The following is a 25,767-nucleotide window of genomic DNA, read 5'->3' on the forward strand; positions in this document are numbered from 1 at the left end:
TTACATTTTACAGGTTATCTAGTAAAAGTACAGGACGTCTAAATAATTATCTACAATGTCATCGAATTCTACCTACTCTACAGTCTATTCATAAAAAATATGACCACACAAATTGTGCGGGTGAAACATTTGAATAATAACCCTAAACGTGCTCACAGTACAGTGAACACTTTGGGAGTTCGTCTCGCACTTAGCAGAGGTTCTACCATAGACTATCTAAACAGCTATTCTAGTTTCATAAATATCGCTAGATAGCGTTAGTATCGTGAGGTTCGTTTGACGTTTGCTTGCGATTGGCCATTGATTGGCTTATTTAGTTATTTAACCAATCACGAGCAAACGTCAAACGGACCTCACGATACTAACGCCATCTAGCGATATTTCGCCTCTGTGAAAACCTATGTGAAAACCCTCATTGTATCACTTGAGTAAGTATGTGCAAAAACATCGCGGCATCGCACGCTCGTTTAGATCGAATCATGAATATGCAACACTTAAGATAAGGAAAAGAAAGTATTGCCTTGTCTATGGTAGCAGTTGTAACTGGCCAGTACAGGAAAATTCTATAAAAACAAGTACTGCTTACAAGACACGTACCGCTGCTTTAGGATCGGTGTTGGCTCCGATATTCGATATCGGGCCGGACAATGTGAAAGACAGGTACATATTTCATACATTTTACGTGCCCTGATATCGTATCGTCGTCCGATACCGATATCGAATCAAATAATGTGAAAACGCTCTTAAGAATGTGGTTGCACTACATTTTTTGCCTCTTGCTATTTTTTACCCTAACGCTACGCGAAATTACCTTTATTTTTAGGCACTTTAAATAAAAACAAAGCAAATAAATGAGATTTATTAATAAACTAATAGCTGAACTACTAAACCGTTTCGAAACATTCTTGGAATGCATCCATAACAGTCTTGGCTTCTATGTCATCTGCAGTATTTTTTTTCGTAAAATCGTACATTTTATTCGAAACCTTTTACCCTAAAAAATACCCCAAAGAATTTTCTATCCTAAAAATACCCTAAACGCGTAAAAATATCCTTTATTTAGGGTAAAACACCCCAAGGTGTGGGTGTCGTATAGTACTAAAAAAGTCAACACTCATGTCGATTTACATAATGTTCCTTTGGGAGAAGCTATTGGTACAGACACTTACAATTAAACATAAGTACGTTACGGTGTTTAAAAAGAGTCTATTGCATAAAAAACTGACGGTTGGGGTTAATCTAAGTCGTGTTTAAATTCTTCTTTATTCGATTACACACTACAGCAACGCCAAAAGGGTTATTCTGATAAATCCCATAATAGTAGGTACATCTATTTTTTTTTTTCATTTAATCGTTTCCCATGGCATAGTGACGGGATTACCTCCATTAAATACCGAATAAACGTCCATATTGGATTTTTCCCCCTATAAACCACCTTACATGTAACTATATAAACTCAACACAATTTTTTAGACTATTGCCAACTATCACGGTCATTAGGTACTAATTTTATGATTTAAATTCGGGTTTTGTTCCGCGTACCTTGATTTTAGAGAAGCTAGATATTTCATTCATCGCGAGACAACTGGCCGACTGGGTCTTTTCTCCAGTCGTCTCAAAGTCAAAGTCAAAATATCTTTATTAAATTTAGGCTACAACAAGCACTTATGAATGTCAAAAAAAAAACACCGGTTCGGAATAACCTCTGTTGAGAAGAATCCGGCAAGAAACTCAACGAGGTATATATTTTTTTAAACAGATTTACAATATTATTAAATGATATCTATACGTTACATCACAAGTATTAAACACAACTTTATTTTTAACACAGTAGGTTCGCTATTTTTAGTAAGGATCGGAATTATTTCCAAATATCCCTGTCCATGATATACCTACATATCGTCACGTCTCGTGATTATGGCGCATGCAACTGTGCCGAAATATCGAGCTTCTCTATATAAAATCCTCATAAAAAAAATAAACAATTAGCAAAAGCAAGGACCTAGTGTCTTTGGCCATATTGGCGACTTATTAAAAAAAATATGGATATTTACGTTAGCTTTAGTTAGCTTTTTTAAGTTTTAAGATATTCTAATTTTTTCATCCCGTTACACCACTTTAATGATAGAGCAAAAAGGTTAAGGTAATTCGTTTTCACATAAAAGCATGGGGTAGGCAGAGCGCACGAAACGTTACTGCTTCGGAGCCACTTTTAGAGAAATAATAAATAAAGAACAATACCACGACACTTAAATGGTTAGCGCTAATAATAACTGATTAGAAACCACTTTCGATTTTGCAATCAGTGCGTGGGTGTCTGTTTGTATAGCTTTTTTGTTAACCGCCTAAACGGCGTGTAACGTAGGTGTCTATTGGTTCATACTGTTCACTTTCTTTTGGTCCAAAACGTCTGAGGAATTCGAAGATCGTATTCCAGTGATCCTCCTTCCTATAACTACTTAGTATTATAAGATACGGAAGTTTTTAAGTGTGTGTTTGATGCTCTTAAGCCGAGTTTAGACTTGCAAGAAAAATCGTGCAAGTTACGCTACATTGCGGCGTTCGATTGACCACTAAAAACTCGTTGGCTTTACGATTTTTCTTGCAAGTCTAAACTCGGCTTTAAACTACGTTTGTATGGAAAAATAAATGTTTAATAAAAAGCTATTTCGAAGCAGTGAAGAAAATAACGGATACCATATATCAATATCTCGCGAGCGGAAACGACGTCACAGCATGCATATTGATGCCGGTTGATGCCTATTCGACATCTTACTATCACTAATTAGCATTAACTATCGCAGGTCAATGAACCGACTTCCGTAGTCATTAACGCCAGTGTAAACATGCAGGCATTGCGTTGGGGGACCCACAGAACTAGTAACAAGGGAGAAATGTCAGACTATAACCTAACCAACAAAGTTTGAAACAACAACCGCTCATATCATGACATTTTAAATGATTATTTTGTTTTTAATGTAACGTCAATGAAAACCAAGATTTAATTGTCGGGAATGCACACGGGAATTTTAAAAATATCGAAATTTCAATTCAGCTACTGGATCTAATGATTTACGTGTGCTAAGCCACGGGTAAACACTAGTATCCTAGTATTTGACACACTAATATTCTATTTAGAGAACACTCTCCTTTTACAGCTGTTGCTTACCCCACACCTCGTACATTTTGCCTAGCAAAGGGGCTCTGCTCTACAGGGTGGCCCATTTATATCGGTCAGTATGGGAAAGTCTGAAACTATACGACATACGAAAATTTCTTCTTAGGAACCATGACATCGATTTTAATAACAAGAAAAACTGCATTCGTGCATTTAGAAAAACCTGTACTCAGCTCGGGAATCGAACCCGGTTGTTTTGAAAAAAAAAAAAAACTTCGAACACCTACTAAAATAAATGAAAGTATGTGAAAACAATGCATTTTATTCATTTTAGACATAATGTTTCATGGACACATTTACTTCTTAAGACGTACACAATCGATATCTAAATAGAAATGGTGTAAGTTTTTTTTTAAACAACTGGGTTCGTTTCCCGAGCTGAGTACAGGTTTTTTTAAATGCATGAATGCAGTTTTTCTTGTTATTAAAATCGATGTCATGGTTCCTAAGAAGAAATTTTCGCATGTCGTATAGTTTCAGACTTTCCCATACTGACCGATATAAATGGGCCACCCTGTATACTTGGTTTGGATAGGTATGTAACTAAATGTAAACAAAACAACGTCAATTGGTGTCTTAAATATTAAATTAAACTACATAAACATTTACATTTCTGTATTGAAATACACTAGTCTACTTTGTACAATGATAGATAAGTATAAATATGTTTAAAACCAATGTACCAAATCTGGCAGCAGAAGTTTGTTTACATTTAGTTAAATACCTATCCAGACCAAGTATAGATATAGCCAATATTCATAGATACCTACAAATTTGTACGTACCGAGGTACGCGACTCAGACTCGCACTTGGACGGTTAATATGATGCAGTAGGTACTCGTATTATACCAGTTTCAACGTTATTGTGCTATGCTAAAGGCGTGCCGGTGTAGGAATGTAGAAATATAACATTTCACCGCAATACGCAATGCAATTCTATACGTCTCGACCTTCAATATAAGCCAGGGCTTGTTAACGTTACCAAATTCACTTTATAAATAACGTTACGTAACGGTAAAATCGCAAAAATACCTCACGTACCGGTATTAAATTAAAACGTTACGTGATAACTTAACATTATGGTAACGGTACTTGAAAAAACACAAGCACATATATATATCGTTGTTGAGTAGATGTAGATCTAATTTAATAGCATAACAGAAGTTCCAATTTAACAGAATGATAACCAGGGACGCCGCTATTATGTAAAAGTGAGAAGTAATCATAATCATTTAACGATAGGTACTTTTGAATTAACGTTAACTTTATGAACAGCTTAATGTTACAATTTTTATACCGGTGAAAAATAATATAAGTAACGGTACATCGTTTAACGTTAGTTAGGTACGACTTAACGTTAATTCTGTTTGACAGCGATAACGTTACCAACTTTGTAAAGGTATTTGAAGCCCTGATATAAGAGCGTGTGCGCATGTGCTGTTCGAAGTTCGTATCGTATCGTCCGTATCCACCGTAGTTCGTGACTCTAAATCCTGCCGTTAAGATTATATCCCGATCCCGTGGGAATTTTGGGACAAAAAGTAGCCTAAGTACATGTTATTCCAGATGTCTACATGTCAAATTTCATCCAAATCTGTCGAGACGTTTTAGCGTGGAGGAGTAACAAAACACACACACACACACACACACACACACACACACACACATACTCACAAACTATTGTATTCTATCCGTTGTTTCGCACCCATAGTACTTTGCTTAGTTTGGGGCTAGGTCAATTGGTGTAACTTGTCCCAAGATATTATTAAAATAAATAGCTTTATAATACTACTTGTATAATTTTCAACTTTTATAAGCTGATACGGTTTTTAGGTAATGCGTTAGGTATTACGCCCTCCAGACCGGAGGGTACCCTACCTACATGCCCTTATGCTTTATAACTAAAGCAATAAGTATATGCGGGCGGGTACGTCGCTACCGTCCTGTTATCTCTCGGGTTCAACGACAGACCTAATGAAAAGACGAATAGAAAATATGTCACTGTGTTCAATTCCTTACAGAACAACCACTTTTTCGTCTCTTCTGCTTACAAGGCGCATAATAATGTTTTCGTGGAGTATCTAGTCGCATAACTATTAAAAGGCATAGGTAATGTTTGTAAATATTCATTAGTCATAATTCTTTTCCCGCCGAAACAGTAAATTTCTCACAAATTTTTCATCCTGTAGAACTCTATAAGTACCTAGGTCAGGTTAGGTTTCTTTTATAACAAGTAACGGATGAAGAAAAAAAGGTTATTTATATCAAAACAGTACATTATGACTTTCAACGACTATGCGAGTCGATATAGACCCCGCATAGACTCGCTTTTTAACACCCGACGCAAAAAGAGGGGTGTTATAAGTTTGACCGCTATGTGTGTCTGTCTGTCTGTGGCACCGTAGCTCTTAAACGGGTGGACCGTTTACAATGCGTTTTTTTATTATTTTATAGCAGATTTACTAGCGATGGTTCTCATGTCTTATCAAAATCGGTTCAGCCGTTTTTGAGATATTGAACTTTGAAGTGACAAAGCCGGGGGTTCCCTATCCGTGGGAATATCGGGATAAAGAGAAGACTATGTGTTATTTATTTATTTATTTATTCGACTGGATGGCAAACGAGCAAGTTGGTCTCCTGATGGTAAGAGATCACCACCGCCCATAAACATCTGCAACACTAGGTGTATTGCAGATGCGTTGCCAACCTAGAGGCCTAAAATGGGATACCTCAAGTGCCAGTAATTACACCGGTTGTCTTGTTGTTATTCCAGATGTCAGCTACATACCAAATTTCATGATTCTAAACCCAGCGGTTATTATTTCGAGATTTTATCCCTATCCCGTGGGAACATCGGGATAAAAAGTAGCCTATGTGTTTGTGTTATTTCAGACGTCCAGCTATCTACGTACTAGTTTTCATCCAAATGCGTTCAGCCGTTTTAGCGTGAAGGAGTAACAAACCTACTCACTCACAAACTTTCGCATTTATAATATTAGCAGGATTTACGTTAGATTTTTTTTAAAGTGTTAATATATACAGTGGCGTAGCTAGGTAACCTAGGGCCCTGGGGCAAATAAAAAAATGGGGCCCACTGCTATCAAAACTGGTAAGGTTTTTTGAAGTAAAATCATTATATATACAAATACTTTAAAAATGCTAAGCAACTTTATCATCAGCTATAAAGCAGAATTTCGAGGGCCCCCTGAGCTTGAGGGCCCCGGGGCACTGCCCCGCCTAGCCCCTTGGTAGCTACGCCACTGAATATATATCCCAATTTTTCAATACTTTTCACCAATTTCATGTATGATAGAGCAAGGTTTAATTTGTTTGCACATAAAAGCATGAGTGATTGTTACTGCAGAAAACAAAGTCCAAATGTTCGTCCAAACTCTCACGCATCCCACGCATGGTTACCTACCTACTTTAGGCATCTAACCTTTGTAATATCCCCCGTCCACAATGCATTGTAATAAAATAAATCATAACATTAAACTGATCGTTAAGCGTTAATGAGCAGAGTCCAAAGGGCAAAGTCGAAGCGCTCGAGTGGTTAATGATTCATTAATTTAATTAAATTTCTCTCAGTACGCAATTAAACACACGGCAAAGTACAACCTTCCCGATCGGGTGTTAATCGGCTGCTAAAAGGAGGAAGTGTCAATTATGTTCGTATGTTTTTAATATTCAGTGCTCCGATAACTGTATCTGCTGGACATGGGGAAAAGCGTTACATTTTGATATCAGTGACTGGCGATCCCGTTCCAAAAAAGTCACGAACGTTACGAACACGAAAGTCACGAAAGTTTTCTTACCTTTTACTTATTCTGTGTCCTTACGTGGTCCTTACAATATTTAAACTCTGACAGTGTACTCTTGTAAGATTTTCCCTAATAAGATTGGGATGTGCCTATTTTAAACTTTTTACAAATGTGTTGTTTTGGTGACTTTTGAAAGTGAACGACAATAAACTAACCCCCTTATTCATAAAACTTAACAAGCCTATGTTAACTAACAAATGCTTTGTCCCTTTCTAACAAATACAAATGTCGTAGTGACAGATAAGGACAAACGAATTTTAGCGGCATTTTAACTAAAATAGGTTTGATTGTCGTTTATGAATAAGGGGGTAACTGGTAAGCCTCGAATTTCCTGTTCATTTAGGTACAAAGAAAACGTACTACGTTCTTGACATTTAGTCAATCACGCTTACTGTTGTAACGTCTAAATGTCGATCTTTATCCTATGACATTTAATTTTCGATAATTGCTTGCGACATTCTGTAATAGTTTATGGATAAATAAAGTCGTCTTTAGCTAAATTAGCACGGACACGATTCGTGACAGCAGGGCTACTACGAAACTCGAAATAGTAAAAGTGTCAGAGGGACCGCACGACACGAACTTCGAGTTTCGAGTTTCGTAGTAGCTCTGCAGGTTTACAAATGTTTGATTGCGAAGTAGATGATGCTTTAATTAAAATGTTTTAGATTGTATTGCGTTGTTTTTAACGACTTCAAAATAGGAGGAGGTTATCGATTCGGTTTTTTTTTTAATGTTTGTTACCCCCGAACTTCGTCATTTATCCTACTATTATAAATGTGAAAGTTGTGTGAAAATGTTTGGATGTCTGTTACTCAGTCACGTCAAAACCGCTGAACTGATTTAAATGAAATTCGGTATACAGATAGTTTGAGTCCCGGGGAAGGACATAGGATAGTTTTTATCCCGGAAAATTGCACAGTTCCCGCGGGATCGCGATAAACGAATACTACGCGGACGGAGTCGCGGGCAACAGCTAGTAACGAGTTTCGATTGGGTCCCATTGTCCAAATCAGGAACTGATAAGGGTATACTGGTAAAATCGAGAGAACTCTTCAAATATTGTAGGCAAACCTATAGTGATTTGGGATTTTTTGTATGTACAGTCACCAGCATTAATATCTGCCACAGCGGAGCGTGCAAAAATATCTGACACGTCCTTCCGACCCTAGAAATAGAGTCGTATCAGATATTTATGCACGCTTGTTGTGTCAGATGTTGGTGCTGGTGACTGTACTCGTGCCCTTGAAAATTTACATTTCATGACGTGGAATGTACCGCAACTTGCACGTTATTTCTGGCACCATCTAAATAAAACTTTATTTTTTCTGCAGTTAATGGGTTAATTCTCATTACTCTAGCCCTTTTTAGGGCTCCGTAGCCAAAAGTAAAAACGGAACCCTTATAAATTCGCCGGAACCCTTTTAAATGTCTGTCTGTCCGTCCGCGGCTTTGCTCAGGGACTATCAATGCTAGAAAACTGTAATTTGCACTAATATATATGTAAACTATGCCGACAAAATGGTACAGTAAAAAGTTCGATGTTTTTAGAGTACCTCCCATAGACGTAAAGTGGGGGTGATTTTTTTTCTCATCCCAGCTTGTAGTGTGAGGTATCGTTGGAGAGATCTTTTAAAACCATTAGGAGTTTTAGGAGGTTGCTACAACGATTTTTCGATTCAGTGATCTGTTTGCAAAATATTCAACTTTAAAGTGCAAATTTTCATTTAAATCGAGCGTCCCCCCCCCCTCTAAAATCTAAACCGGTGGGTGGAAAATTTGAAAAAAAAACAGGATGGTAGTAAATATATCAAACTTACAAGGAAAACTATAACGGTTAAGTTTTCTTGAGAATTATTAGTAGTTTAAGAGTAAATACCAGCCTAACGTATAAAATATACCTAAACTTGGAATATTCCGTACGAAATCCTTACAAAAATATTACTTAATTTTTTCGTAATGGCTACGGAACCCTATTTTGGGCGTGTCCGACACGCTCTTGGCCGGTTTTTTTCCTGAGCACATTTCTGTTTACACGGTAGAAGATTCTGTTACAGTTCCCAGGTTATCTAGTAGAAGTACAGGACGGCTAAAAATAATCTTAAATGTAATCAAATTCTAGTCTATTAAAAAAAAATGTGACCACAAAAAAGAGGCGGTTAAAACGAATACCAACGAAACTTGTAATAAAAAATCCATGTAACTATGTGTAATTGTGCGATATAATGAATTAAAGATCGATTTTACTGTTCTTACCATATTTACTGCCGGCTACATTGGTAATGTTAATTATGAACGATTATGTCAATTACATTTTGCTGGCGGCAATTTATCTGTCTCATTAAATAGAGTTGTGTTAGCTTCAATCATAAGGCTGCCTGGCCATTGGACAGGGAGTTGGTAACTATGTAGATTAAAAGTCGTACAAAACTGGCAAGCGGAGCGAGAAAGAGGAGCGGAGAAACAAGCGCGAGCCGGGAGGCGAGGAAGCTCCACGCATGGCAAAAAAAGTCCGTAACTCCGCTCCGCATTACTTTCTCGCTCCGCTCCAGTGGACAGGCAGCCTTATCATAGGCCGATCACGTAATACGCGTTCCGATATTTTTGATCACCAGACAATTCTGTTTATGGCGGCGATTACGCACCCTTTTATAAGAACGAAAACTTAACAGCTTTCATGAAAACGATAGTGAAAAAATACATTTTAAATAACACCGTATTTTTCTTCTTTCCAGATGGATAGCAGTTCCGAGGCAATGGAGCTGCGGCGAGAGCTGGATGCAGTCAGGAGCGCACTCCAGCAGCAGTCCGAGTCAGTCCTCAAGCAGAGACACCAGCTGGTCGAGGCCGGGCAAGCCCTGGCCGCGCGTGACAAGCGGGCCACCCAGGAACGAAGACTGCGACAAGACCAACTAGCTTTAGTTCTCCGCTCCCTAGTCCTCTTAGAATCCCGCCTCACTAGAGAGCAGAAACAAGTACACATAGCTCTACACCTAAAGGAGAAAATCATAAAGTCACAACAAGAAGAGATCGCTAAGCTCAAAGCAAGGAAATCCTACTGCAGCAACTGCCAACAGCTGCTAGGCTTCACCAGCGAACAAACGAACATCGAGACCGATCCCGAGTTCCAGAGCCTAGAGAGCACAGACTCGAGATTCCAAAACACCTTCGTTAGAAGCTCTAGCTACCGTGAGAGGAATTCTCCTCCCGTTTTTCAGAAGAACACGCGGTTGAGCAAGAGCTTCCAACTGCCTAAGAATGACGTGATTTATGGTAACACCAGCTCCAGCGAAGAGGGCAACAATGCCAGCACTGGCAGCAAAGGAACGTTTATCAAAAATAAACAGGCCTTTGTTAGACGGGACGTGTTCAGAAGATCAAGGAAGTATTCAGGAAGGAAGAGCAATAAATACTATGATAACTCACAGAAGAGTTACAACCAAGCCAATAGCAGCAGTGCCGAGGAATGCATCGGCATGAGCTATCAAGTCAACGAAGAAAACGATTTAACTGCCAATCAAATTGCTAAAGATATAAGGAGAGCCTCCCTTAAAATAGACCAACTTATCGGAGAGGCTAAGAAAGATTTGGATAACACCAGTGATTCAGATAAGACTTATTCCACCAAAATGGAAAGACTGCATGGTATTAAAAGACAAGCGTCTGATGAGATTAAGGCTAACAGACAAGTTTTCCTAAACAACGTCCTCAGCGAAGAGGGTAATGAAAAACCGTGGTACTGCAATGTTAGTGATCCCGAACAAGACAACGATTGTGTGGAGCAAAGGGCCTCGCTTAATAATAATAAATCCAAATCAGTAGACGATTTGCTTGTAGCAGGCTTGAACAGTGGCATCCTTAATGCCGAAGTAATATCAGCTAAGAACGAAGTATTGTGTAACAACATAATACAGGATAATGACAGATTCGCGAACAGATTCGACGATAAAAACAATAATCTACAATCAAATTTGACTAAGCAAGCTAACTCTAATAATGACCTTAATGACAACTGGTATGCCAGCACAAGCGACGCAGACGAGAGCCCTTCTAACGAAATTTATAAGAATAACCCCGTTCTTGAGTGCGTTAATCAAATTTTACTACAAAATTCTCTTGATGACAGCAGCAACGACAATTCTAAGTCAAGTGAAGCTCCTAGCCCTAAATCAACCACAAAGCGTGTTCAATTTTCAACGCTCAATAGCATTTCGTATGACGATAAAGTACGAGCGAGCAGTCATACTCTACCGCGGTCTGAGAAGAGAGTGAATAAGATTGTTAAATTCAGTTTAGAAACTGCGTCTGAACACAGTTATGAAGTCCCTAACACAGCCCAAGGGTTTCAATACGAGATACAAAGTATTTATAGTAACGAATATGAACCAATCGTAACGAAAGCGGCGGAGCGGCCGACGCCTCAGCCGCGTACGACCAACGACAAGGCCGCCACACCAAACATAAGAGGCTCTATAGTTAAGAATCTAGCTGCTAACATTGAACGTAACGCGGAGAAAAAGGAAACAGATTTAGGATCGATGAAGATATTCAACAAAAGGAAAGTGCCGCGAACTCCCCCCGCCCTACCGCCTAAACCTAAGAACCTGTCGGCCAAATTTAAGGCCGAAAAAACAGAACCGTCAGACTCTGAAGCCGTTGCGGCTAATCAACGGGTTGCAGACGTTAAGAGAAAAGTGGGACAAGTAGCAACAGTTAACGTAGAACCCGACTACTGCTCCATTTCAGAGATAAATGTTTCAGTAGTCAGCAATGGCAAAAGGGAGTTGCTACTCTCACAGCCAACGGTCGAAATTCACAGCGAACAGTACCCCGTACACGTGAGTCAGAGGAACAGCGTGGCCAAGGTAGTGTCGCTGCCCCGCATCCAAAACAAGATCAGCGACAAGGACATACCGAAACTACCACAGGTCACAGAGATCATCATACCTGATGAGGACGAGAAACAGGAAGAAACGAATTTCCCACAAGATAGTTACTTAACTAATTTTAACATACATCCTATGCAACCGAAATTGGACCCTCGTGCTTCTATTCAAATGGGGAACACGGTGTCTTCTATTCTATCAGAGATCAACAAAGGAGGGAAGAGTGGCGGGAAACATATCAACCTCACAGAACTAGATCACCAGTTCAATCGTGGCACCGAGAAGGCAGAAACGCATAAGGCAGAGTATTTTGAAGACATAGACAAATTTGATTTGTCCCAGAATTTCGAGGAGTTCAAAATAGACGACGAGTTAGGCAGTATAGTGCCCGAGGAATACCGCATCAGCTCTGGCAGCAGTGACGGTTCCATGTCTGATGTTGTCACCGAACATATCCTAACCGCACCTGAGAATAATAGTAAAGACGGTAAGAATGATACATTTCTTGAAACAGAAACGTTAAACAAGCAAAATAATGCGAAGCTTTCGAATAAGCCAGACCTTCTATCGAATATAGAGAATTTAGAGACTGAATCTGTCAGGAATTCCGACATAGAGTCGAGTAATTCGTCTGGAAGCAATAGCGGCTCCTACAATACCGTGAAGTGCGAGCCAAGGATGATCGTAGCGAAGGCCGAAGTGGCCAGAACGAAGGGGACATTTGATATTTTTTTGGAAACCTCGGGGCTGAGTAGCAAGAGCATTGCGACTCCGTCCAAGCAGTACGTCGGAGTGAGACCCCCGAGCGCAAACCACAAAAGTGTCCTCAAACCAAAAGATATAAAGATGAGGGGTAAGCACCCAGCCACAACGAACAAAATCAACGACAAAACAATGACTACTGCTATCAAGTATTTTGAACCGTACGTTTAGAATAAGTGTATATTTTATTAATAGAATGTTTTTAAATTTTATTTATTTTTTAAATGAACTTGCCTTGCATAATATTACTTTAGTATATTTATCGTGATGTACATACTATTAACTATAGTTATCTTTAATTATAAAGACTTTAACAATTATTTTATTGTTTTATTTTGTCTCATATGCAACACAGAAACTTGTGATTTGGTATGAAGCTGGCTCAATAAGAAAAGTCTGAAAATATTTTTTTACGTCTGTCTATGACCCCACACTGTGTACAATATGCTTAGGAGAGGGGCTCTGTTCACACTGGATATTCGATTTGGGCCTGGCCGGTTTTTTTGTACTTGGAGTATCCACAACTTAGTGCAATCTATCATCATCATCATCATCATATCAGCCGAGATTAGATGCGACAACATTTCCATTAGTTCCATTACTCTAATTATTAGTTCCGTCAGAGCAATTAGAGCAGGTTAGAGCAATTTTCTGGACAATTATTATGTAGATCTAAATACCTACTGAATAGAATGTGTAATTTTGTCGAGTACTAATATCAGAACTGCAGTGAAAATTACGGTTGGTATGAATGAATAATATCGCGATTAACCTACCCGATAATAATAAGTGCTGAGGTGTGAATTACTTGGATTTAGTGTTATTAGATTTAAAGGAATCCTAGACTGAATTTATATCGTACCTACAGTAGAATATGTTTAAGAAATTTTATTACTAGGTAGCTAGCGGTCAGGTACCAGTGAACATCGCATATACTTACTAAATACCTAAACGAAACCTAAAAGAAAATAGGGGCTACGAGACGTAAGTTTCATTGGTGAAAAGAAAATACAAAAAAAATATTAATTCTTGTGATTTCTTTATAACATTAACCTTCTTATAAATGGTTTTATTAGTACAAATATAACAGTACAAATACTTTACGTTCGTTAGATTTAAAAAAATATATATTTTTGATTTAATTTTACTATGGAAACTCAAGTGGCCCTTATTTTCTTTGACTGGTATATTATAGACATTTTGAATATGATGTTTTAGAAACAATCAATTAGACGAGTATAAAATCAATTCAAATTACAGCAACATTGAAAATAACCTAATTAAAAACAACTTTTAACAATCGCGTAATTTTCCAAACTTTCTTTTTAATTACTCGGCTGGTATTTTTCTTTCCAACTTAAACATAATTATCAAGCTGGTTATAAAAAAAAAGCATTACACATACAGGTTTTAGTGATACGTGAAATTCGGCGCACGTGACTGGACTCGAATAACACATTAAAAGATTTATTAAAATAGAAAATTATGAAGAATTCTCATTGCCTATCTTCTTCTATAATCGTCATGAAATACAGCGGTGTATGGAAGCCCGATGGTTTGTCATTACGAAAGGAAATAGCGTACATCATATTTGGTGTAGTTACTCAAGTATTTTTGTTTTACTTTATCATTTTGGCGGAGATTGGTTATGTTTATACGGTAAGTAATAATTAAAAACCTATTAGATGTATTTTAATCGTTAATGTTGCAACTTTGTCATGATAAAAAACTTATAAAATAAAAATGTATGCTGTATTTGATTAGACCCAAAATCTACCGTTTACTGACAAAACCTGTGGACGAAACACTGTGCGAAATACCTACATTACATAGTTCTTGAAATCTTAAATGAAAAAACATAGTTCAGGATTTAGATATTATTTTTTGCCTTCCCATGACTATAGTCGCGGTGGCCGGTTGGCCACCCCTGTGTAAAATGAAATCTTCTCGTAAGACCAAGGCGATCATGCGCCAACAGCTACGTAATAAACAACCCTCTTAAATATATATTTTTTTTTTTAATGTGAATATAAGTACAAATGAATACTTTATGAATATTTCAAGCGTCTAACTGTTGCCGTTATTAATATCGAACAAAAAGTACTAAAAAAAACACGTTTGTTGTATGAGAGCCCCCTTAAATATTTTTTTTATTCTCTTTTCAGTATGTTGTTTTAGCGACAACAGAAATACGTAATCTGTGAAATTTAAAATTTCTAGCTATTACGGGTCACGAGATACAACCTGGTGACACACGGACGGACGGACGGACAGCGAAGTCAAATTCAAATTCAAATTCATGATTTATTCAGTAAATGGGCACTTTTACACGTCATTTTTTTTAAACTACCAGCGCTTTCGGAAAGACCATCATTGCCAAGAAGAATGCGCCGCAAGAAACTTGGCAGAGTCATTTTTTCATAATAATATAATTACAAATAAAATACTTAAAAACTATATTATACAATTAAAGAAAAAAAATACAAAGAATAATAATAATAAAAATACAGGGGTGTATGGGGTCCCTTAGTTACAATACTAAACACTAACTATATCTACGTTCAGTGGAAGTGTAGAATGCTTCCACCGTCATAAATTTTAAAATAAGTCTTAGCAATAGGGTCCCGTTTTTACCCTTGGGGTACGTAACCCTATAAACTAGGTAGAAACTCATACATTGCATCCACATGCTCTCGCGCACACGCGCCGCAATTTTTCTATTAATGGCCACACTGCGTCCACGACTGACATGGCACCAACAGTTTTTAGAAGACGTGGAGCGAATGGTGGACGCTGCTGTTCTGCTTCTGTCGCATCTGGTTCAAGCTGTCAAGGTGCTGACCATCATTGTGCGCCAGGGCAGGATCAAACGCATGATCGAGATGGCCGATGGTAAGAGGAATTCCGACTGTAGTTTAGAGGGCTGGGAATAGAAGATTATTGGTGTGGACGTAGGCAATTGCTGGCTGAGTGTGAGAATTTTAACTTTTAACTAATACGAAGCCAGTAATTGCTATTCCAGCTGTAGGAGCTAGGTCTCTTTCTTCGTATCACTGGCTCGACAATGCCCACGTGAGCACACTGCAAAGCCTCCACACTCGCCCACGGCTCAGGTGACACCAAGGTGACACTGACGCTGTGTACTCACACACGAACACACGAGACAGTGTATGTATGCCTTTGGAGATACACTACACCAGCCGAGACTAATATAAAGCTTTTCTCAAAAATGGTGAAGAAAAAAATAAATAAATTAGAATAAACCTTTTCTCAACAAAATATATTATGACTTATGACATTTAATTTTATTCCAATAAAAATGTTCATGCTTTCGCGCCTTTTTTTCATTAAAAAAAACAGCAGATGTATTTTTCCACCGAAAACACCACAAGCTGTTTCAGATCCAATAAAAAAAGTCTGGAGTTCCAACAAAATAACTAATAGCAGCCATTTGAGTTGGCTGCATACGACTTGTGCCAACGTTTCCATGGCAGTTTTCACTTTTTAAAAAGTTTGAGAGCGCGCCTGCAATCTTCAATTTAATTTCTCGCTGACCATAAACTATGCACTTAGCCTTCTGATATATATAAGGAATAATGTAGACTTTTACGGTCATTTTTGAGAAAATGTACTTGCTCAGTGGTTCTGGTGATTTGGTCATCGTCATCTATCAATATTGAGTACTAGGATGTCTACTGTAGTCTACTGACAGAAGCCTCCCCCATATAGACCTCCAGTTGCTTGAGATGGGCGCATGCCCTGGTTAAAGCTGCGGATTCACGGTGTATGCAGGCCGCTTTCAACCGAAGCCACTGGAGGTATATGGAGCAGGCATGACCAACAATTTGCCCTGTAGTGAAAAGCAGAGTAGATAACCTTGACCCTCGACTTGACGGACAAACCTTGCCTACGGCTGGATATTATAAACGTCTCGGGTAAAATGTCGCGTTTGACAATCTGCTATTATAGTTGATTCACGGTTGATTAGCTAGTCGGGGTAAGAAAAGGTTCGTCACTTTTCAACTCCATTTCAGTTACGTTAAGGTCCAAAAGTCCGACTGTACATTAGACATACGACGACCATACAATGGATGGACGTCCTACGGCTGATATGATGATGAAAATTCGGAATGACAATGTCGGGGGTCTTTAACTTGTATAAGTTGGTTAATATTGTATTTAACCTTTGTTCAACAGGTTCAGCCTTTACCAAGCCCGAGTCCAAGCTGAAAGCCATACGGGAGACCACGATTCGGCTGGCAGCCATAATCGGCAACGTCATCCTGTGCTCGGCTTGCAACACCGGCATTTTCTGGTGCATCGTGCCAGCCCTAAACACCGAATTGACGTTACCACTGAGAACTGCTTACCCATTTGACATCGATGGCCCTTACATGTAAATTTGGGTTTAAATTGATTACTAATACCTTTTGCCCGCGGCTTCGTTATCGCGCGCTGTTCCCTCGGGAACTGTGCATTTTCCGGGATAAAAAGTAGGCTATGTCACTCTCTGGCCCATAAACTATCTCTAGGTATGCCAAAAATCGACGTTTTGACGTGAAAAACGGACAAACATACATAAAAAACACACACTTTCACATTTATCATATTAGTAAACAGTAAGGAAGTATGGATGACGCCTCGCTGGGCCAAAATCACAGATTGGGTTATAAGTGACGGACACCGGAGCAGTAGGCCTAAAAGGAGGCGGAGGGACGATTTGGAGCGATACCAGCCGGACTCGTAACATTTTGCCGAAGCCAGAGACGAGTAGAAGCAGAAAGGGGAGGCCTATGCCCAGCAGTAGGACACCATTAAAAATATAAGTTTTTGATAAAAAATTCATTTTGAATATAAGCTTTTTTGTGCCGACTGTACTTTTTGTTGACTGTACTTGTATTGTCACCCAAACTACATTTGCATATCAAATTTCAAGTCAATGCCATTAACCGTTGAAGAGTTCTGTCCTGTGGAGACGATCTTGGCCGGACTACCAGGATGTCACTACCAAATTATTGTATTGTCACGCAATTTACATAAGTATACTAAATTTCAAGTCAATCCAACTACTGGAAGTTGGTCCAATTTAACTTGCAAGATTTGATTACAGACAGACAGACAAAGGGACAGGTGAAACTAAATAAAAGCTTGGAAGTCCGAGGGAGACGGCTTTGCCCGCTGCGGGAGATTCGCCCCTGGTTATAAAGCTCGTTCCGCAAAGTATTAGGTTTAAGTCTTTCTGACAAATTGTCACCATTTTCTCGCATCCAAAATCTGGAACAATCTCCCGCCCCCACTGCGCTCTACTGCGCTCTCTTTTGCTAGTTTTAAGCTAAAATTAAAGGATCATATGCTAAAGCGTCAGTTAATTGGCGATATTGTAATTGTATAGTATCATCATGTATCATGTAAACATTTAGAAATAAGTGAAACACCTATATAAAGAAGTAGAAATAATTCCACTGTCAAATAATGAGATACATAACATGTACAAAGGCTAACTTATCCCTTTGCAGAATCTCCGTCAGACGGCCATAATGTACAACATATATGTATAACATATTTTCAAGGTGTCAAATAGGCATGCACCATTTTTCTCTTTTTTTTTCTTTATTTGGCTGCAGCTGAAAATCAGCGCTGTGGTTCCGTACCTCAGCATTGCTGAGCTGCCAGCCCTTTCGGCTAGCTTTAAGTTGACCTTAATTAAACATTAAGTTATATGTACCTGATGTATGCTACCTACAAGTTTGCCGAATAAACTTTTTCTTTCTTTCTTTCTTTCTTTCTTTCTTTCTTTCTTTCTTTCTTTCTTTCTTTCTTTCTTTCTTTCTCCTCTAGATTCGCGGCCATGTACGCTTACTCCGCCATTAGCGTCACAGTGTCAGGCGTCGGCGACGCGGCCGAGAACTTCCTCGTATCTGGCATGTTCACTATTGCGTCGGCGCAACTGGACGTGCTGAGGGAAGAACTGAAGGCTATAGGGACCGAGGGTGAGATGTATCTCTTCCAATAGATCACAGAACTAATCACATTCCAAAAGTGGTATTAATTTGGGTATATTTGGTCTTGGATTTAAAAATTTCCTTTATTTCTCACTTTAGTGATTTATAGCCAAAGTGCAATTCACAACTATTCTATTAAGCTCAAGCACGGTTTAGTCGCATTGTTTTATAACAGATTTCTGATGCCTTCCTTCCGCCTTCAGTATCAAACTTCGAAAGAACCATTAATCAATCTTAAAGCTTCTACTTAGTCGCTTATGATACATTAATCTAAATCACTTGGTCAGATGAAAATACATAAAAAAAATCGAACAGCCGATCATAGAATCTCCTCCTTTTTTGAAGTCGGTTAAAAATTTGTACATTTTTTTTTAATCTAACGTACTCTTTCAGGTAGCACCGACAATTATGAAAAAGCAAAGCTCTGCGTGAAATACCATCAGCAAATTATTGGGTATGTAGTTAAGTTATTGCCCTGATTGATATGCTTATATGGACTCGTAGCTAGGAATATCGACGAGCACGTTGCTCTCGTTGAGGTGCTGATAAACTTGAGAATTCACTTGTAATGAGCATTCTAGCAAATAATACATTACAGGCAAACGCTCACAAAATGAACAGAAGCATTTAGCGAACATTCAAGCGAAACGATGGTTTTGCTTGGAGCTTTATGCCAAGCATCCCTCCGAAATCATCGTAAATAATACATTTTTTGACGAGTATTTATTAGAGAGTTCCCTAGAATTAACGTATAAATAAATAAATATTCGTAGCAATGTCTGGTGAATACGGTTGTCAAATGACAACTCCTGAATTTGCCATGTCGTGTATATTATTATGAAAACATATACAGAAAGTGTTTAGCGAAGAAAATTCTCAAACGCTTTTCTCTATGCAGCAAGTATGGCGCTACTTGCGTGTGGCGTCACATCCAAGTATGTCTTTCTCTGTCTAATATTGAAATACAAACGTTTATAACTTTATTATTCGTAAAGGTAGCTTAATTGTTTCTCTATTCGATTGCAGGCATTGTGAAGTTTTCATTTATAAAACGTATAAAAAATAGTCAAATATCGTCATGGGGGTAAACGTACCTACGCAGTGGGTAAGTGTACGCAATCACATACATTTCGGACTAAAATGTATCGAATTGCGTACATTTGTACGTGTACGATTACCCCACATGACTCTATCAGCACCTTAAAACTGTCTTGCGGGACAAGTACACAGATGTCCATGAGAGAGATGTTCAATGCCTTAGAATTTGTTGACCTAACGAATTTTACTATCGGCCAACGACATTTATTCACTTTACGTTTGTACAGATACGTCGAAGAAATGGCGGATATCTTCGGCCTGCCGATGTTTTGTCAATTTGTGACCAGCAGCGTGGTTATATGTATGACCATCTATAAAATTACTGTTGTGAGTATGAGCATAAGGCACTTGTCTCATCGCCAGCGAGGAAACGATTGGCTATCGACTATTTTCTCGCTCAAGAAACGAACAAAAGATATAAGATCCTGTGTGAGTAAAAGAGACACATATATTAATAGTTGATCGCTGGCTGTTCACACTGTCTGCGAGAACTCGCTCTCACATCTTTTGTCGCAGCATAAAACTCGCTGAGCTTTAATACTCGCGTCGCAATCGAACACTCGCTTACAGCCAGCGACAAAACTACACTCGCTTCTCGCTGCTCACCCACTCGTTTCTAGTTACTCGCTCTACTCGCTTCTCGCTCATCGTCGGCGGTGGGACAAGTGCCTAACAAGAACAGCGGAGCGGCGAGCGATTTTTCTGTTCCTTGCGTGTGCTGCCAAATGACCACTGTGTGAGGGTCTCGCTCGGCCGCGCAAAGAACAGAGCAGATGCTCTAGGCTTGTTTAACAACTAAATATACAAAGTACTAGACTGAACTATTCCTATCTCCTTTCTGCTCGTAGTACATGTACTTATTTAGTACAATCTGGAGAGAGCAATCGAACCGAATTTCTCCGAACTACTCCACATAGCTCCGATGGACCGACCCTCTGAACCGAACGCCAACCGATTCGAACCAAACTAATACAGTCAGTCGAACTAGTACAGTCAACTGCAGAGAAACGTGACCCTACTGCGGTACATACAGATATCGTAGAAGGATCCTCCTTATCTGCAGCCGAGTGTACAGTCAACGTCATAAATAAGTGATCACTTGTGTACCTTGTCACTTTTAGTCGGTACACAATTTCGTATGGCTTTTCAAACATGACGTTACAATTACAAGGTACAAAAGTGATCACTTATTTATGACGTTGACTCTTGTATGTATGTAAATACTTTATCCTACTATATCCTACTAATATTATAAATGTGAAAGTTTGTGAGTGAGTGAGTGAGTATGTTTGTTAGTTCTTCACGCTGGAACGGCTGAACGGATTTGGATGAAATTTGGCAAAAAGTTAGTTTATAATATGGATTAAAACATAGACTTTTTATCCCGATATTCCCACGGGATAGGGATAAAATCTCTAAATAACAACCGCTGGGCTTAGAGTCACGAAATTTGGTATGTAGATAGTTGGACATCAGGAATAACACATAGGCTACTTTTTATCCCGATATTTCCACGGGATAGGGATAAAATCTCGAAATAACAACCGTTGGGTTTAGAGTCATGAAATTTGGCGTACTTTAATTTAACGTCAATGAAAATCACTATGTAATTTTAGGGAATCCCCACGAGAATTTAATAAAATCCCGTTATTTCAATTCAACTGCTGTATCTAATGATTTACGCGTGCGAAGCCGCGGGTAAACGCTAGTTGTACATAAAAGACAAAATAATACAAAAATAAAACAACAAAACCAAAAGGGTACAACGTCGAACTTAACCCTAAAAGTCCACACACACACACACACACACACAGAACATCGAGTTGATAACCTTCGTTTTTTAAGTTGGTTAAAATATATTTCAGACAAAAGAACCAGTGGAAATGGTCACAATGGTGTTCTACCTGATTTGCGTGTTTATGGAGTTATTGATGTACTGCTATCCTGGCGACGTGCTACTGTACAAGGTTAGTTTTTCAACCCCCAACGCCAAAAGAGGGGTGTTATAAGTTTGACCGCTATGTGTTTCTGTTTGTGGCACCGTAGCTTTTGAAATTTGAAAACAGGTTTTCTAGCGATGGTTCTTAGACATGTTTTATCAAAATCGGTTCAGCCGTTCTGTTTATTTAGTTTCACCTGTCCCGTTGCCTGTCTGTTATCAAAACTTGCAAGTTAAATTCGACCAACTTCCAGTAGTTGGATTGACTTGAAATTTGGTATACTTATGTAAATTGCGTGACAATACAATAATCTGGTAGTGACATCCTGGTAGTCCAGCCAGGATCGTCTCCACAGGACGTAACTCTTCAACGGTTAATGGCATCGACTTGAAATTTGGTATACAAATGTAGTTTGGGTGACAATACATGTATAGTCAACTAAAAGTACAGTCAGCAGTAAAAAGCTTGTATGAAAATGTTTTTTTACCAAAAACTGATTTTAATTTATTATAAGGTAGCCATGACCATTTTTTACAGTAATCTTCTCGGTCCAAGACTGAAGGTTACTGATGTCGGTCTATGTCAGACAGAAACCACCTTAAGAGAGAGGCTCTGCTAACACTGGACATTCATGGAACCCTCTGTCCGCGGGTCTGACTCGCATTTGGCCGGGATTTTTTTAACTATCTGAAATATAGCATAGATAACCACCGCCCCCCTAACCCAGGTTAATGGGCCTAAACCATTAAAATTACAAAAACGACGCCGACTTTAACATTCCCCGTAGAGTATGCTTGTGGCTGAAGCAGCATACCCTAGCGAGTGGTCAGGAGACCAGAAGACCAGCAGGGTGTTACTGCTGACAGCTCTGCGCTCCCAGCGCCCTCTGGCGATCGATGCTGGCGGCATATTCAGAGTCAGCCTGCCTACTGCAGCAGCGGTAAGATGTTTAGCCATTTGAAGGGCAGATCAAGGCCAGATGATCTTTTTTTTTTTTTTGATTAATGGCCTAGCTACACACATAAAGTCTTAGGATCTAGATAAATTTGATGTTTTGACTCTGTTATGCCTATATTGAAATGTCTGTATTACTGATTTGTTGTTTATCTATTATTGGTATAATATTTCTTAAACTCCTACGAGACATATTGATAAAAATTAATAAACAGTTCAACTCACAACTACCATAAAGATTGAAAGTAGTTGAACCATTAAGGCTTAATCATGACTTGCACCGTTTAATTTAATATTTTTTATTAGTATTAGTGTCTGGTATTACGTTACAATTCTATAAAATACTATTACCCATACTGACCCATACTCTTTATTTTACAGGTGGTCAAGACTTCATATTCCTATTATGCCCTGCTGCGACAACAGCTGTCTAAATAAAAGAAACATTGCACTTACCATATTTTATTAATTATATTATTATGCACATAAACCTAAAATAAATCACTTCTTTCGCTTCTTCTTCGAGCCTGGGCGGTCTTTTTTTAGATCCTTCTTCTGAACCTGAAAAAAAAACAAACTGTGAACTTGGGGAGTAAGTAATAAGATCTCCATTATCATTTTGATCAGCAAATATAAGGGAGTGAAATGCTCTAAGTACTCAATAAGATTTTTTTAAATAGTTACTAAATTTTTCTGTCGAAAAAATACATTTTCGCTAAATGTGCTCAAATAACATGTTTTCTAAACTTTAGTCTTTTTCGAAACATACCTATCACACTTATTCAACATTTACTTGTAAAAAAAACCATGCAATAAGAATAATTTAATGTTACGGGAGATGGATTAAAGAGACAAACTATGTTTTTTTTTTTATTACTACCACTTGGAATCATTTTCAGCGGGCTGAATCCTGTTTTCAGCCCGTTTTAGTGGAAAGCCTCACACATAATGGTAAATCAAAAATGACTCCAAGTTAGCTCCAATTTCAGCAGACTGAAGCATGTTTTCAGGCTGTCTCAGGCCAAGTCACAGTCTATCTGTTTCTGGAACATTATAGAAAGTATGTGAAAAGGATAGCTTATACATAGACAGATAGACAATCTTGTTACCAGAACATTTGAGCAGAGTGTGACGAGATAGCCTGACATCAACAACTTTGTGGACCTATTAGTGAGTGAGTTTACTAAGCATTGTTTTCAAGCAGATACAGACGACAGAAGCAGATTTGACAGATTGCTAACTGATCCACAGAATGTCGGGTCGCAGAGACTTGCCAACTGAAGGGTTATTAACAGGGAGCGAAACTTTGTTGCCCGTGACGTCATTATGACGCAAATTGACATATAGGGTGTTTTTATAAATAAGTACTGGCCGTCTCAAGTGTCAATAAAATATCCGTAAACTAAAAGGCCAATAAGTTGTTAGTGATTATCTATAATCTAGGTAAAAACATTGTATGAAGCTTTATGTCGTATGGCTGTCACCGGCATCAAAGTTTTGCTCCCTGGTTATTAATTAAAAAGCTTACCTTCCCATACCCGTCCAGGAAATGTCCTACATCGTTTCCACTCTTTTTCTTCTTGCCCCCCTTCTGCATTATGCCCTTGGACCTCATTGTTTGTCTCTCTTCTTCCGCTTTCTTCTTCTCTTGCTTTCTCTTTTGCATCAAGTCTTTGTAGTTGATGTACTCTTTTTTTAGTGGTTTCGCTCCTGTGTCAGAGTTAAACTTAGTTATTAAATAACTCATGGCGGCTTGCCACTCTCTATCTCTCTCTCTTGCATGTTATAAAACGTTAATTGATAGCAGCAATGACAAAGCATAATACATTTTATTAAATTACATACAGTCAAAACCGATTATAATTAAATGGAAGGAACAGCTATATTAGGTTGTTTAACATGGTTGGTCATTATAACCAGTGTTATTTTTAAATATTACAAGATTGTGTTAGGAATTTTTTGTTGGTTGTTACATCCGATATGTTGTTATAACTGGTGTCGCTGTAAATGGTTTTGACTGTACTCAGTAATACAAGTTACTGTTTATTTGTCCACACTTCCATAGACATTTATTTGGTAGAGCATTATTTAATTTGTTCCTTGCTGTTCTTGGCCCTAAGAATCCGAAACTTGCATCCGGGAGGATTTCTTAGAATTGTATGGGCGTACGCTGGCAGCTGCCCCCCCTTGGAAATTGTATGTTCTACAATATATTATGCCCCGTTTACCTATGAAGCAGGATCCCTTGCGGGTGTTTGCCCTACACACTACATATACCTTGTGTTTCATATAGGTGTCTTTGTATAGTGTGTATGACAAAACAAGAGCAGGTGATCAGACCTAAAAAATCTGACTTGCCCCCCCTAGGCCAGAAGCTGGGTACGCCCCTGATTGTACATAATGAAATGACTTAAGTTATACCCGATGATACACTTACCTAAACTAACAGCAAGAGCGATTCTTGCCTCTTCCTTCTTTGATGGGTCAAACCCTGACATTCCAAACTTCACCACTTCATGCCTAATTTTCTTAAGGTCTTGATCCTTCTTCAAATTTGAATCTCTTTGACTTAATTTCACATCCTTTTCATCATTTACTGTCTTCTTTTTTGGCTTATGAGCTTCGAACTTCACAAATTTAAAATTGTCTTCAGCATGTTTTAGAGCTAGAGCGGCTTTAGTTAGCACAAGAGACATATTTGATGCTTCTTATTCTAAGATTTATCACAACAAATCGACGTTTTCTATCTAACATAACCTCATCGTAACCTACGTGGTATACTCTCTTCCGAGAACTGCAACTGCGAACACTTGCCAAGAAAGCTTGAAAAGAGAGGTTAAGATTTCTAGATCATAAAGCAGAAGCAGAACAAGTTAAAAATATGACCAGAATTAGTGATTCTCATCTCATCACAAAAACCAAAAAACCAACGTGAACGTGACGTAATTGACGTATAAATAATAAAATGTCACATGCAGCATGGGGTGCATTGCATGTCATTGTCATTACAAACAAAAACATCCACAGATATATGAACACGAATATTTCTTCTTGTCTTGGTGTTACTAAGAAAAGTTTGTGCTTGAAAAATACAACAGTATTTTTTAAAGAAAGTGATGTATAATA

At 38.4% G+C, this 25,767-nt stretch overlaps 3 protein-coding genes across 8 annotated transcripts in view; 2 read left to right on the top strand and 1 right to left on the bottom strand.

Moving 5' to 3' along the window:
* LOC141434282 (uncharacterized) overlaps positions 1-12,967 on the top strand; it is a 57,206-nt gene extending 44,239 nt beyond the window's left edge. For 2 of the 3 annotated variants that reach the window (XM_074096711.1, XM_074096772.1), the window contains exon 3: positions 9,735-12,967. In XM_074096711.1, the coding sequence (XP_073952812.1) occupies positions 9,735-12,818 (3,084 nt within the window). In that variant the 3' untranslated portion in view covers positions 12,819-12,967. Of the gene's footprint in view, positions 1-6,824; positions 6,847-9,734 lie in introns of those variants that run through there. The other variant, XM_074096832.1, reaches the window with a different exon arrangement.
* Positions 12,968-13,549: 582 nt separating this feature from the next.
* LOC141432556 (odorant receptor 4-like) lies at positions 13,550-23,109 on the top strand. Of its 4 annotated transcripts, XM_074094294.1 has the most exons (10): positions 13,550-13,631; positions 14,055-14,306; positions 15,410-15,539; positions 16,845-17,043; positions 18,486-18,637; positions 19,043-19,103; positions 19,975-20,074; positions 21,613-21,714; positions 22,475-22,627; positions 23,023-23,109. In XM_074094294.1, the coding sequence occupies exons 2-10, from the start codon at positions 14,133-14,135 to the stop codon at positions 23,077-23,079; spliced, it is 1,128 nt and encodes a 375-aa protein (XP_073950395.1). In that variant the 5' UTR covers positions 13,550-13,631; positions 14,055-14,132; the 3' UTR covers positions 23,080-23,109. The 4 variants fall into 4 exon arrangements, with proteins under 4 accessions (XP_073950395.1, XP_073950476.1, XP_073950310.1 ...); XM_074094375.1 differs by lacking the exon at positions 14,055-14,306 and having other exon boundaries at positions 13,577-13,631; XM_074094209.1 differs by lacking the exon at positions 13,550-13,631 and having other exon boundaries at positions 13,896-14,306.
* On the bottom strand, positions 23,088-25,632 carry LOC141432775 (40S small subunit processome assembly factor 1). Its single transcript, XM_074094572.1, has 3 exons — positions 25,079-25,632; positions 24,170-24,351; positions 23,088-23,202 (listed from the first exon to the last, which is right to left on the bottom strand). The coding sequence occupies exons 1-3, from the start codon at positions 25,335-25,337 to the stop codon at positions 23,143-23,145; spliced, it is 501 nt and encodes a 166-aa protein (XP_073950673.1). The 5' UTR covers positions 25,338-25,632; the 3' UTR covers positions 23,088-23,142.
* Between the last annotated feature and the right edge of the window lie 135 nt (positions 25,633-25,767).

Source organism: Choristoneura fumiferana, chromosome Z (assembly GCF_025370935.1).
Source record: "Choristoneura fumiferana chromosome Z, NRCan_CFum_1, whole genome shotgun sequence".
In the NCBI taxonomy this organism is placed as follows: domain Eukaryota; kingdom Metazoa; phylum Arthropoda; class Insecta; order Lepidoptera; family Tortricidae; genus Choristoneura; species Choristoneura fumiferana.

What these genes read in the sequence shown, in the direction of transcription:
- LOC141432556 (XM_074094294.1), top strand. Translation starts at nt 14,133, where the DNA reads ATGAAGAATTCTCATTGCCTATCTTCTTCTATAATCGTCATGAAATAC. An exon ending in CCATCTATAAAATTACTGTT is followed by an intron (nt 20,075 to 21,612) that starts GTGAGTATGAGC and finishes AATATATTTCAG; the next exon opens with ACAAAAGAACCAGTGGAAAT. An exon ending in GCGACGTGCTACTGTACAAG is followed by an intron (nt 21,715 to 22,474) that starts GTTAGTTTTTCA and finishes CATTCCCCGTAG; the next exon opens with AGTATGCTTGTGGCTGAAGC.
- LOC141432775 (XM_074094572.1), bottom strand. Translation starts at nt 25,337, where the DNA reads ATGTCTCTTGTGCTAACTAAAGCCGCTCTAGCTCTAAAACATGCTGAA. An exon ending in CGCTCTTGCTGTTAGTTTAG is followed by an intron (nt 24,352 to 25,078) that starts GTAAGTGTATCA and finishes ACTCTGACACAG; the next exon opens with GAGCGAAACCACTAAAAAAA. An exon ending in TCCTGGACGGGTATGGGAAG is followed by an intron (nt 23,203 to 24,169) that starts GTAAGCTTTTTA and finishes TTTTTTTTTCAG; the next exon opens with GTTCAGAAGAAGGATCTAAA.